Below are 12283 nucleotides of genomic sequence, written 5' to 3' on the forward strand. Positions count from 1 at the left end.
TGAATTTTTGTCCCTTAACCTTTCCGTCCCAAAGTTCAGACTTCATGTCAGTGATTAACCAGTAGACCTCCCCTCTCTCTACCCCATTCATGTTCTCTCCTCTGCCTGTTTATTTGCAATAAAAGTTGGACACAACCATATTATTGAAAGATACATTTATGAAATAACATATATTAAGGTAAGAGAAATTTACATTTTCTGTGGTGTTTGAGACGTCAGTCGTTAGACTACTACTGTGGCTATATCGTTGTAGGAAATTGGACCAAACTGATTAATACCATTTATTTGGCCTTTCTCCTTGATATGCTTGCAGGTCATTAATGTGGCTGTGTGGAAACGAGTTTTGGTAGCCTACTTGTATGTATAAGTGACTATATGAATTTTCCATGTAAAAACAGCATGTATGAGTTGACCTGTTTGCTAAGCAAGCACAGGAATTACCCAAGCTGAGATAAAGAGCTAAAATTGATCACTCCTGTGACTGTTTGGATTAGAAAATCTGTTAAATACAGGGATCTCGGCTCCCTATTTTAGTTGATTGAAAAAGGCCTCTCTTACTTGGCATCTTCAACAAGTGTAAGAACAGCGAAGATGTATACTCTTCTGAGGCCACATGTATTACATCGTTTCATGTCTCTGCGGCACATGAGCATGGCTGAACCACAATCTCTGGTAGCAAAGTGTGGTGTTCGTGACCCTACTGCACCCGCCTTTCTGACATTTGAGGACCCACGAGCGTTTAAAGTGAAGAGTTTCTGGGAGATCATCCGAGCCCTTGGAGTCTTTAGGCTTTGCTCATTCCCTGTACTAGTTAACAACTGTGGTAAGGTAAGGCATACACCTGCATCACACTGACAAATACATCCATAATCACCACCTGGTGCACATATGAATTACCATACAGTGCCAGATGAGAGGCACATAGAAATGAGCCACTTGAATGTGAGTTTTTCTCTCGTTCTTTCTGGCAGTTAATGACCTTTACGAAGATGGTTTTGGGTGAGCGGGCTTTCTCAATGGTCCTGCGTCCATCGGTGTATGCTCAGTTTGTTGCTGGTGAAACCGAAAGAGAGATAGCAGAGTCCATGCAAAAGATGAGCTCTCTGGGGCTCCGCCCCATGCTGGCCATTCCTATCGAAGAGGACCTAGGAGAAAGCACTGGGTAGGATATTTGGATAATGTTGTATCGAGAGTTCAGCATTTTAACTCTTAATGTTAAATAACATTATAGTGTTAGATTTGATCTTTTTTATGAAGGGGTCTTTATGGGGACCCAAATTGTACAAAGTACTCTGCCCACAATACAAAAAAAAAACACTAAAAGGACAGAGGGAGACAGCTAGCTTAGATAGGCCAACAGTCATTATATCTATATGAAACATTTTAATACTAATAGTTCCAATAGTTTTTTAATGAAATGTTGGAATTTTGTAGATTTTGGAATAAAAGATCAAAAGGAGAAACAATGCAGAGATACCTGTATTTTCACAGCCACCTTTGCTCGTATTTACCAAGGGTACCAACAATTTTGTCCCCGTCTCTCTATATATATATACTGTATATAGTCATGTAGAAAAGTAATGACACCATATTGAATTTTCTGGGTTTCTGTACATGAAGTCATGGGTGACAAAGTAAGGACACCCTTATCGCTTCCATTTGAATTAAGAGGGTAAGTAGTGGTCAGGCACTGGTTATCAAATGCTTTTGATTGATTGATTGATCATCAGCAAGTGTGAGCATCTCTAAAAGCAGAAATTTTGGCAGTTTTGCTGGTCTGGAGCTTTCAGGTGTGTGTTAACACAATGCCAAGCAGGAAACACATCAGTAATGAACTTAGACAAGCAGTTGTTGCTGCCATCAAACTTGGAATCATAATAAAGACATTTCCAAACAATTTGAGGTCCATCGTTCTGCAGTGAGGAAGATTCACAAGTAGAAGATATTCAAGACAGTTGTCAACCTTCCCAGGAGTGGACATCCCAGCAAATTCACCCCAAGGTCAGACCATGCAGTGCTCAGAGAACTTGCAAACAACCCAAGAACTACGCCTCAGACTCAGTTTTCATGGTAAATGATGAGGTTTGTGACAGTACAATTAGAAAAAGACCAGACAAGAATGCCATGTCTGGAAGGGTTGCCACGAAGAAGCTTCTTATCTCTAAAAAAGACTGCAGCTAAGAAAGCTAAGGTTTGCAAGCTTAAAGTATTCTAGTCAAATGTGTGGCCATATGTCCATCAGATAAAGCTTGGCCAGTATTGGGCATGCAAGAGGACAATAATCTACAACAAAATGGCTGAAAAAGAAAAGCATAATGACCATGAAAAGAACAGATCTTATCTCGACATAGAGTGCCCTTACTTTGTCACCCATGACTTTTCCATGTTTGCCTATTTTCTTTAAATACTGTATGTAATGACACTGTGTAATATGTCATGTGTTGTTGTTCATCAGAGGTTGTATTTACCCAATTTCATGGCAATTTTGACACATATATATGATACACTTTTCATGCTGAGCATACAGGGAACGTCGATATGAAGACAACCTGGTGGCCATGTTGGAATGCATACACATGTCTCACAGTAAAGGCTGGAGTGAAAATCCAATGATGCAACTGAAGATTACTGCACTTCTCAGCCCTGAGCTGTGTGTGGGTGTTTATTCTTATCACAAGATTAAGTTCATGTCTTCAAATTAACGCAATTAATGTTTCGTAAATTTGACATGGTGTTGCTTTTGTTTTGTCAGTTTAATGTTGTCACTCATCTTTACACATATCTAATGGTATTAAGTTACAAATTATTCATTTTTGTAGGTTAAGCTGACCTCTCTGCTAAGGACTGAACGATATGATCTAAACTTGCTTGTCAAAGCCATGGAAGGAGAGGTACAGATATTGGTTATTTCTTAATGAAACACCACAGCCGTGAATTTATGTGTTACAGATTTTATATGATGTATTGTTTTTATATTCAGCATATTTTATAAATATATATACAGTATACTTTGTTTCATTTTGATTTGGTAGCATCCCTATTGAATAACACTGATTTGATGAATTGGACAAAAGATCTGCACCATGCCCCTGTAGTCCTGATATTTGAGGGGGATATAAGAAGTCACAAATGATCATTTAGGTTTTAGTTGTTGTTAAACGATTAGTTTCTATAGTCAGGCTACAGCAAAAAGAAACCTGTAGAGACTGGCTCATTCATAAAGCTAACTTATACAGAGGAACTTTATGGATTTGTGTTATTTAATAAGGTTTCAGAATTATGCATTGTTTTCCCCAGCATCAGCTTTTAAATCAATGTCTTATTCTTTATATATCAGGGAGCAAAGATTATATCTGTCACCTTCATTTATATATCGCTTTAATACTGATTATATGTAACCAGAGACATTTTATCCTATAGGAAATCACGTTTTCTGGCCTATCAGAGAGTGAAAACACACACTTCCTATGTGGCCTTCAGAGACTTAACAAAATTGGAGAGGTACCATTATTTGTAATGGATAAAATCTTAGTCACAAGGAATGCATCATGTTATAATTTCAATGCCTAAGAAATCTAAGTATGCCTTTCTCTCATGTCCTTCAATGTATATTATAGGCCAGTGCTAATAAAGTCCGTGTTCTTGTGGATGCTGAGTACACTTATATAAACCCTGCACTTTCACTCATTACCATGGCAATGATGAAAAAGTTTAATCAACAAAGTGCCTGGATCTGGAACACATACCAGTGCTATCTAAAGGTTGGTATATGTACACAGCCAAAGAATATGTACAGTGTGTCTTTCTTACATTTAATCTTTCATGATTTATTTTCCCCGATGCTGAAAAAAATAGCTTAATCCAGCCTTGGCTTGTTTGTCTAAACTGATTTGAACTGGCCTCTCAGTTTGGTCAAAATGGTTTCCCTTTCGATGGAGCTCGAGCTGCATCACCATAGCAACGCTTTGGGGAATGCCTTGTGTGACCGCATCTGAAGCACGTGTGTCAAATAAACTCATAATGAGGTAATGAGCGGGATGCCGCGTGGACCAAGAGGGGGTCGCAGTTGGATCTAGCCGAGGAGTCTGGGTCGGTTCGAGTATGGTTCTCGGACCTCATGTCTCTTCTGGAGAGCCCTCCGTGGGAGATTCCAATCAGAAGAGACCTTCTGTCTCAGGAAGGGGCGCAGTTCTTCACCCCTATCCAGAGCTATGGAAGCTGTGGGTCTGGCCTCTGAGGGGGCCAGGCTCTTAGACTCAGGTCTCACAGCTGAGGTTATGGAAACCATACTTCACTCCAGAGCTCCCTCCATGAGGAAGCTTTATGCCCTTAAGTGGAGAATCTTCACCTCTTGGTGTGCAGCTTGTCTGAGGAACCCAGTTAGCTGCCCTGTTGAGATGGTGCTGAAGTTTCTGCAGGAGCGGTTCTCTGCTGGGCTAACCCCTTCCCCCCTGAAGGTTTATGTGGCAGCAGTTTCTTCTTATCATACTCCTTTGGAAGGCAGCACTAGGGTGCCGACATGGGACCTGGCGATCGTTTTAGAAGGACTGTCCGGGGTTCCATTTGAGCCCCTCGACACCGCACCAGACAGACTTCTATCTTTTAAGACGGTGTTCCTTCTGGCCATTACTTCCCTAAAGCAAGTGGGAGATCTTCAGGCCCTGTCGGTATCTCCTACGTGCCTTGAGTTTGCTCCGGGGATGGTGAAGGCCTTTCTGTATCCGAGGCCTGTTTACGTGCCTAAGGTACTGAACAATAAGCCGAGGCCCATTGTTCTGCAAGCCTTTTGCCCTCCCCCGTTTAGGAGCGTGGACCAGGAGAAGCTGAACATCGTGTGTGCGAGCACTGGATGCATACGTTCACAGGACTGCTCAGTGGAGGAAAACCGAGCAGTTATTTGTTTGCTTTGGTTCGCCCAGGAAGGGTTTCCCGGCGACCAAGCACACCTTGAGCAGGTGGATAATCGCTTGCTTATGAACTTAGTGGCATACCCCCACCTGTTAACGTGAGGGCCCACTCTACTTGGGGTATGGCTGCCTCTAAGGCCTTAGGGTCAGGGGCTTCACTTCAGGACGTTTGTGATGCGGAGGGGTGGTCCTCGCTGCTCACATTTGTAAAATTTTATAACTTAGACCTAGGTCCCTCTTTAGGGGCCCAGGTACTGTTGCCTTGACCGTGTCCGGTTCATACACGCTACAGGCATTTGGTAGTATGGCCGCGTCGGCATCTCGTTCCCCAAAGCGTTGCTATGGCGACGCAGCTTGAGTTCCATCGAAAGGGAACGTCTCGGGTTACGTCTGTAACCCTGGTTCCCTGAGAAAGGAATGAGACGCTGCGTCTACTTGCCATACTCCCTGCATCCCTGTAGGCACTTGCTTCGGCACTTGGTAAGCTGCTTGAGCTCATTTGGGATGCCTCTTTATACTCTTGGTCCGCGTGGCATCCCGCTCATTACATCATTATGAGTTTATTTGACACACGTGCTTCAGATGCAGTCACGCGAGGCGTCTCGTTACCTTGTCAGGGAATCAGGGTTACAGATGTAACCCGAGATGATTCATGTGTCGTAGCCTTCTAAACTAGACACGCCTGAACAGGCTGGGAAACCAACTAAAACCAGCAAACAGGCTTAGGTTTGTGTCTTAAGACCAGCATGAATTTTATTGCTTGTTCTGGTTAATGAATGTATGATGTGGGTTTCAGGGGCTATACTTTGGTGTAAGTGAGGTGGGGTGACCAGCATTGATTTTAATGTTGCTACTCTAGTTGACCTTCTCATTAAAGTGGCATAGAAGCCTGGTAGGGATCAGCAGGCAAAATGCAACATACTGTAGGCGGATAACCAAAAAAGCACATTGAAAGCCTTCTATTGGTTGAAGGCAGTCTTGGTCTATTTGTTTGCCTGCAGGAATCAAGGAATCTGTTGTGTGATGCCATTCAGACATCCGTTGATCAGGTGTTCTGTCTTGGCATTAAACTTGTCAGAGGGGCTTACATGGACAAAGAAAGAAATTTAGCTGAGAAAGAGAAGCGTACAGATCCAATACATGAATCATGGGAAAATACAAATGAAAGGTGAGTCCAAATAATACTTAACATTAAAAGCATATATAACTGTTCCTATTTAAGAATTTCCTTGATTGCATGGACTTATTAATGCAAAAAAATCTAAAATGATTCTGCCGTATAATTTCATAGTTAATATACAGTCAAACAAAAAATGATTCAAACACCAGATATCATTTTTGATATTTTTTACTAGTGGATGCAGGACACTGTAGTTCATTTATGTAAGTGAGGATAGCATAATAAAGTAAACTTTGACATATTATACCCCAAAATTCTTCATACAGTAAAATTGATAAAAAGACACTTTGACCTGGCCATGTTTTGCCTTCGTATTTTTTTCTGTAATTGCTAATGCAACCTTTTAACACCGAAGACTGAACAAAAATTAAAGGATCGGTGTGTAGTTTTTTGGAAGATCTATTTACAGAAATGCAATATAATATGCATCATTGTGTTCAGATGTTTATAAAGACCTTACATAATGAAGTGTTATGTTTTTCATACCTTAGATATCTAAATTAAGAGACCATTTCAAAGTACCATTTCAGTTTATCTGAATTTATTATTTATAGGTACAGTATGTGTTTAGGTTAAACTATAATTTTTGTTTAATTCTGTGAACTACTAACAATATGTCAAATAAAAATATTGTTTCTATTTGCATTTATTTGCAGAAGATGAAAACTGGAGAAACAGGTCATGATAACAGAAAAGATGCTCTGTATTTTTCAGAGTTCTTACTCACTTTTAAGATATACAATAGTAATATGTCTACATGTGTAACTTTATGTGATAGCCTCGATTGATCACAGTTTTCATGTGTCTTGTCATGCTGTCAGTCTTTCACATTGCTTTTGGATGACTTGGATGACAGGATGTCATTCCTGAAGTTTGATTTTGTTGAAATTCAACAGACACTGGACTGGAATGGCCACAATATATCTAGAAATGCTGATTAAATGAAAATTTGTAATGGTCTATTGATTTTATTCCGTGGCTGTTATATATTATATATGTAATATATAAGTATATACAGTATACTGTATATAATAGACCATTACAAATTTTCAAGTGTGTTTTTTGTCAAATTTCAATTTTTCACATGTCTTCACTGAGGAGAGGTTTGAGTTTGGCCACTCTGCTATAAAGTCCAGTTTGGTGGAGTGTTGCAATGATGTTTGTCCTTCTGTTAGTTTCTCCCATTTCCTTATTATGATCATGGAGCTCAACCAGAGTGACAATGAGCTTCTTGGTCACCAATCTTACCAAGACCCTTCTCCATCGATTGCGTAATTTGAACAGGAGGTCATCTCAAGTAGGTCTGGTTGTTCCAAACATCTTCCATTAATGAATAATGAAAGGTACATGCTTCTGTGAACCTTCAATACAGCAGATTCGCATAATAGGACTAGGTGTTATAATCCCACTATTTCAGCACAGTTGAATTGCCCAATAGAACATTTCCCACGCCTTATGCATGACAGGGGGAGCAGTCAAGAATATGAATAGAGGAAAGGAGGTTTCACTGGGTTCATCGGGTAGGCGTCCTCTGCGTTTGGGGGATATATGATTATAGAAATACATAGCATATTTATACTTGCCTTTCCTTGCTATTATCAGAGAGACATCTAATGAATTGTGTGTCCGATCCCACTTTCAACACATCCATTATCCTGGGTGAAAGATGCCTTTTGGTGAGGTGCTGCTGATAATGCCCTTTGTATGGTTCCCAACAATGCGACACATCATCAGTTGTGCACCTCAGCCTCAACTCAGGGTGTTTCGGCCCAGAGAGACATCTAATGTCGTCCTCTGCAACATTAGATGCCTACCCTCGCCTAAGACACCCTCGGCCAAGGGAGGCCCACCACAGGTTGATCAGACTTGGGTGTGTCGCATTGTTACATGGGCATCTGGCACCCCAACGCTGTGTCCATCCACCTCAACCACAGCCAGTGGCTTCTTCTTTCCGCACCACTGGCCAGTTCTTCGTTATCCTGTGTCAATTAGCTCATCCATGAGTGGCTTCAGCCTCAACAACACTTGCTTTGCTGGTAGCTCGGTGGCATCACACCTCAATGCAACCCTATGCGCCAACCCGTTGGCTAAGGCTGTTCTAGCCCCACTCGAACCATTCATGCAAGCTCAGTGCCCCCGGTTCCATATGGCGTAACATTACAACACACAACACCATTTTATTACGTGGTCATTTGGCAGCCCATATCGTGTCCTTCCGTTTCAACCACAGCCAGTGTCTGCTTCTCTCAACAACAGTGGCAACTTCTTTGACTACCGTCCGTTGGGCCTGTCCTCTGATCCCCACTTCCTTAAGCAGCCTTGTAGTGGAATTGGAAACAAAGCCCCTGCAGCACACTTCTACTGGGAACACTTTCGCTGTCCATCCCTGATCTTCAGTCTCCGCTGCCAAGTTGGCGTACCGGAGATTCTTTCTTTCAAATGTTTCATTAATGGCCTCTTCCCAAGGTACAGTCAACTCAGCTATGATGAATGTCCTTCTGGAGCTTGACCACAGAACCATGTCTGGCTGCAGATTGGTCGCTGCGATTTCCAAGGGGAAGGTAAGTCTGTGGTTGAAATCAACTCGCATTTCCCAATCCCTGGCTATACTCGGCACACCTGAATCTGGGGATAAGGGCTTGGCCAGCTTTTTCTGCCCCTCCCGAATAAAGGGTTGCCTTTTTAGCGAGTTAGCCTGGGCGTTTTGGGGGATGGCATTTGCTGCCACTCTCTTGGTCTCTACTGCTGCAGCCAAGCACTTTAGTTTGCATTCTTCCCCACATCTGTGTCTTGATATAATCATGTCTCAGAACTCCACTGGCAGTTCTTTGGACCTCATAGCTTGGTTTTTGCTCTGATATATATTTTCAGCTTTTATTAAGAGATGTGTGCCTTTCCCAATCATACTCATTCAATTGAATTAGCCACAGGTTTACTCCAATTGAAGTGTAGTAACACCAACAAGCAAAACTGAAATGCTTCTGAGCTAAGTTTCAAGTGTCACAGAAAAGGGGATGAATACTTATGCAATGTGATTGTTTCTGTTTTTTATTTTTTTATAAATTTGCAAAGTTGTCACAAATCTGTTTTTGCTCTGTCATTATGGTGTATGGTGTTGTCATTTGGCATAAGGCATAAACAACTAAATGTGGGGGGAAAATGAAGGGGGGAAGAATACTTTTATAGGCACTGATTATACTTTTTGGGACCACTGTATTTTAATGTCTACATTTTTGTGCAACCTGTGTAGTTATAATGGATGTCTGGAGATTATGCTTAACCTCATTTGTGAGAAGCCTGAACACTATATGATTATTGTTGCCACTCACAATGAAGAATCGGTCAGGCGGGCAGTGACACGGTAAACCTTTGCACACAGTGAACTTCTCTGATCTGATCATTACCAGCAATGTACAGTAAGATCCCAGTATAGTATGTTTAATGTATTTATTTCTGTTTTTTAGAATGCTGGAGTTAGGAATTGACAAAGACAGTAGCTCTGTCTGTTTTGGTCAGCTGCTTGGAATGTGTGACCATGTGTCACTCACTCTTGGTAAGAAGAGGGAATCAATAGCCCAATAGTCTTCATTTTAATAACAACGCATGGGATTATTTTTGCCTTTCTTGATTCTTCTCCCATTTCAGCTCAACATGGTTTCTCAGTTTACAAATCAGTGCCATACGGAACAGTGGACAACACGCTGCCATATCTGGTCCGAAGAGCTCAGGAGAACCGTACTGTCCTCCAGGGCATCCGTAAGGAAAGAGACCTACTGAGACAAGAGCTCTGCCGCAGAATTAGGGAAAAGATCACAGGGGCCAAAAAAAATACTCAAAAGTAGAAAAGAGAGCAAACACAGAGGATTGAAATTGAAAAGGCAATACAAAAAATACCTTTATACAATTTCACTCTTGTGAGCTCAAATTCCTGAAAATTTTTAAAGTACTACAATTTCAATACATGTTAGCAAATATCACATTAGAGAGCTGATACAAATGCAGTCACATATACTATTTTACATTGACTCTAAAACACATTGGATGGTTTTGGACTAGTTTTTTAACGGTGATGTAACAATTTATTCCTAAAATCCTGAAGCAGATCAATTTAAACCCTATACAAGTGTTGGGTTTTATTTGACTGCAAAATAAGCCATTTTACAGTCAAATAAATACCATTTCTAGGTCTCCAGGTCTTATTTTAGTAAAAATACAACAAACAAAAATATGGTGTAATTTGCTTTGGTTGTCAGCAACTTTTACATTAAATAAAATATATAAAATCACATATCAACATTTTGTACTTCAGTCTCTTCCTATGTCGTTAAGTGTTGTGCTGTTTACATAACCTTATTTTAAACTCTTTCTCTGTCTATCACCAAATGGAAAGGGGAAAAACAGAATGAAGGTGGTGTAGTTTGCTGAGGAAATTGTCACCTAGACTTTAATGACCCTTCCTCAGTTTTTAAACCATTCACTCTCGACACCTGCTAATGAGCAAATGTTACAATTGTTTGAAAGAAAACATCCAGCAAAGTTTATTTCTTTAGGTTTTGAATAAAAAATGAAGAGAAAAGACTTTCCTGGTGCTCACAGAACTGCATGTGGTTACTCTGCTTTGACACATGTTAGAACGGACTTCAGTTCACTTCAGGACAGACTCTTAAAGTCACATTTTCCCAAACCTTTTTTGGGCTGTCCAAAACCCTAAAAATGCTGCTGACCCAATACAAAGGAAGAATGGCAAGCAAGAAAAATCTATATCAATTTTATGTGTCACAATAAATCTGCATTAGATACCTAAGCAATTTTGAAATGTATTCTTTGCTGCCTATGGTTTCCCACAACCCTTTGCATGTAGACCAATTACAAAGAGTGAATTCATTTTAAAAGGCCATTTACTTGTTTAATGTATATGATGATCTGAGAAATAAGCCCTGTGTTCTTTGAATATACATTTGATTTTGTTTTAAAGTTTTTTGTATCATAAAATGTGGCGTTATGATGCCTTGAAAAATAGGCGTAATTTGCGGGTGGGATAGGTGGGACATGTCCCCACCACTTTTTGGAAGAAATTAAGAAATGCTTGTGGTTGCGGAAGGTGTGTATTGTTTAGGACCATTAACATCTAAAATTTGTGGAAAATGGAGGACGCACCGCTTTCTCACTATCTCCTGTTGCTCGCACTCATAAGTTATATTCTTATCCAGAAACGAGGCCAGTATGAAATGCGCGCATCATTCGCGCATGCATTCAGTACATTCAGTGTCCAAGCATAAAAATGTGTAAACCAATGAAAAAGTGACATTTTTAGTCATAGAACTAAACTGTTTTTAAGTGTAATGCACTGCAACAGCCAAGTGACCTTCCCTAAATGACAGTTCGTGAACCACATACTGTGAGAGCTGTGGTCGAAAAGAGGAGTAGCCAATGGACAGACCGCCCACTATATATGATAAATATTCCCAACGAGTATTTACAGAAACAATTTATTAAAGGACTGTTTTTGTCGTCTTTGTCCCCACTACTTTTCAAAACAAAGTTACGCCATGCACTGTAAACTGCCAGAAAGTTCTTACTAGCTAGGTACCCTAATGAAAAATGTTTTTGCAGATGTGAAATGTCTGTAGTTTTTCTGTAAGGGGTACTTATACTGTGCATTGGTTTTTGGACACAGCCCTGGAGGAGTAGTGGTTGAATTAATTGAAATACAGATAAAGGAACATTTTGTATTGGCGGATGATGTTGCATTAATTTCGAAATTATGACAAGTGTCCAAATATGTTCACTTGTTTGATGATGATGCTATTAGAATTTGAGAATAACATTTATCAAAACAATTTGATAGTATTAAATATAACTTAATAACAAACAAAATAAAAGAAACATTTCCCCATACCAATATTATATTATTTCCCTCTCAAGATTCCTTGTGTTGTAGCCTGGTCAACATCATATGAAAATCATGTTTTAAAAAAAACACATTTTATTTTGTAAATTCAGCACAAACAAGGACATTAAAATGTACAACTTTGTTTATTAAAGATTAGAATAAAGGTTAACTATAGCTACAATTTAGAATCCTATAACAAACAGAAACCTTACAAAGAGTAAAAATACTTAAAATACCATTTTTAACAAAATTTGCAGTGCTATCATAATTGTCAGACCAATGGCTTGGCCATGAAATCTTGGT

General features: G+C 40.0%; 1 protein-coding gene across 1 annotated transcript; it reads left to right on the plus strand.

Annotated features, from left to right (window-relative positions):
- The first annotated feature begins 630 nt into the window (after window positions 1-630).
- prodh2 (proline dehydrogenase 2) lies at window positions 631-9929 on the plus strand. The gene is made up of 10 exons (XM_057357833.1): window positions 631-828; window positions 972-1162; window positions 2528-2654; window positions 2820-2891; window positions 3421-3501; window positions 3618-3761; window positions 5909-6075; window positions 9338-9448; window positions 9552-9640; window positions 9733-9929. Exons 1-10 carry the CDS (start codon window positions 631-633, stop codon window positions 9927-9929), a joined length of 1377 nt encoding a protein of 458 aa, XP_057213816.1.
- Window positions 9930-12283: the final 2354 nt, after the last annotated feature.

Source organism: Triplophysa rosa, linkage group LG18, assembly GCF_024868665.1.
Source record: "Triplophysa rosa linkage group LG18, Trosa_1v2, whole genome shotgun sequence".
Taxonomy (NCBI): Eukaryota; Metazoa; Chordata; class Actinopteri; order Cypriniformes; family Nemacheilidae; genus Triplophysa; species Triplophysa rosa.

What these genes read in the sequence shown, in the direction of transcription:
- prodh2 (XM_057357833.1), top strand. Translation starts at nt 631, where the DNA reads ATGTCTCTGCGGCACATGAGCATGGCTGAACCACAATCTCTGGTAGCA. An exon ending in TAGTTAACAACTGTGGTAAG is followed by an intron (nt 829 to 971) that starts GTAAGGCATACA and finishes TCTTTCTGGCAG; the next exon opens with TTAATGACCTTTACGAAGAT. An exon ending in GTCAGGCGGGCAGTGACACG is followed by an intron (nt 9,449 to 9,551) that starts GTAAACCTTTGC and finishes TCTGTTTTTTAG; the next exon opens with AATGCTGGAGTTAGGAATTG.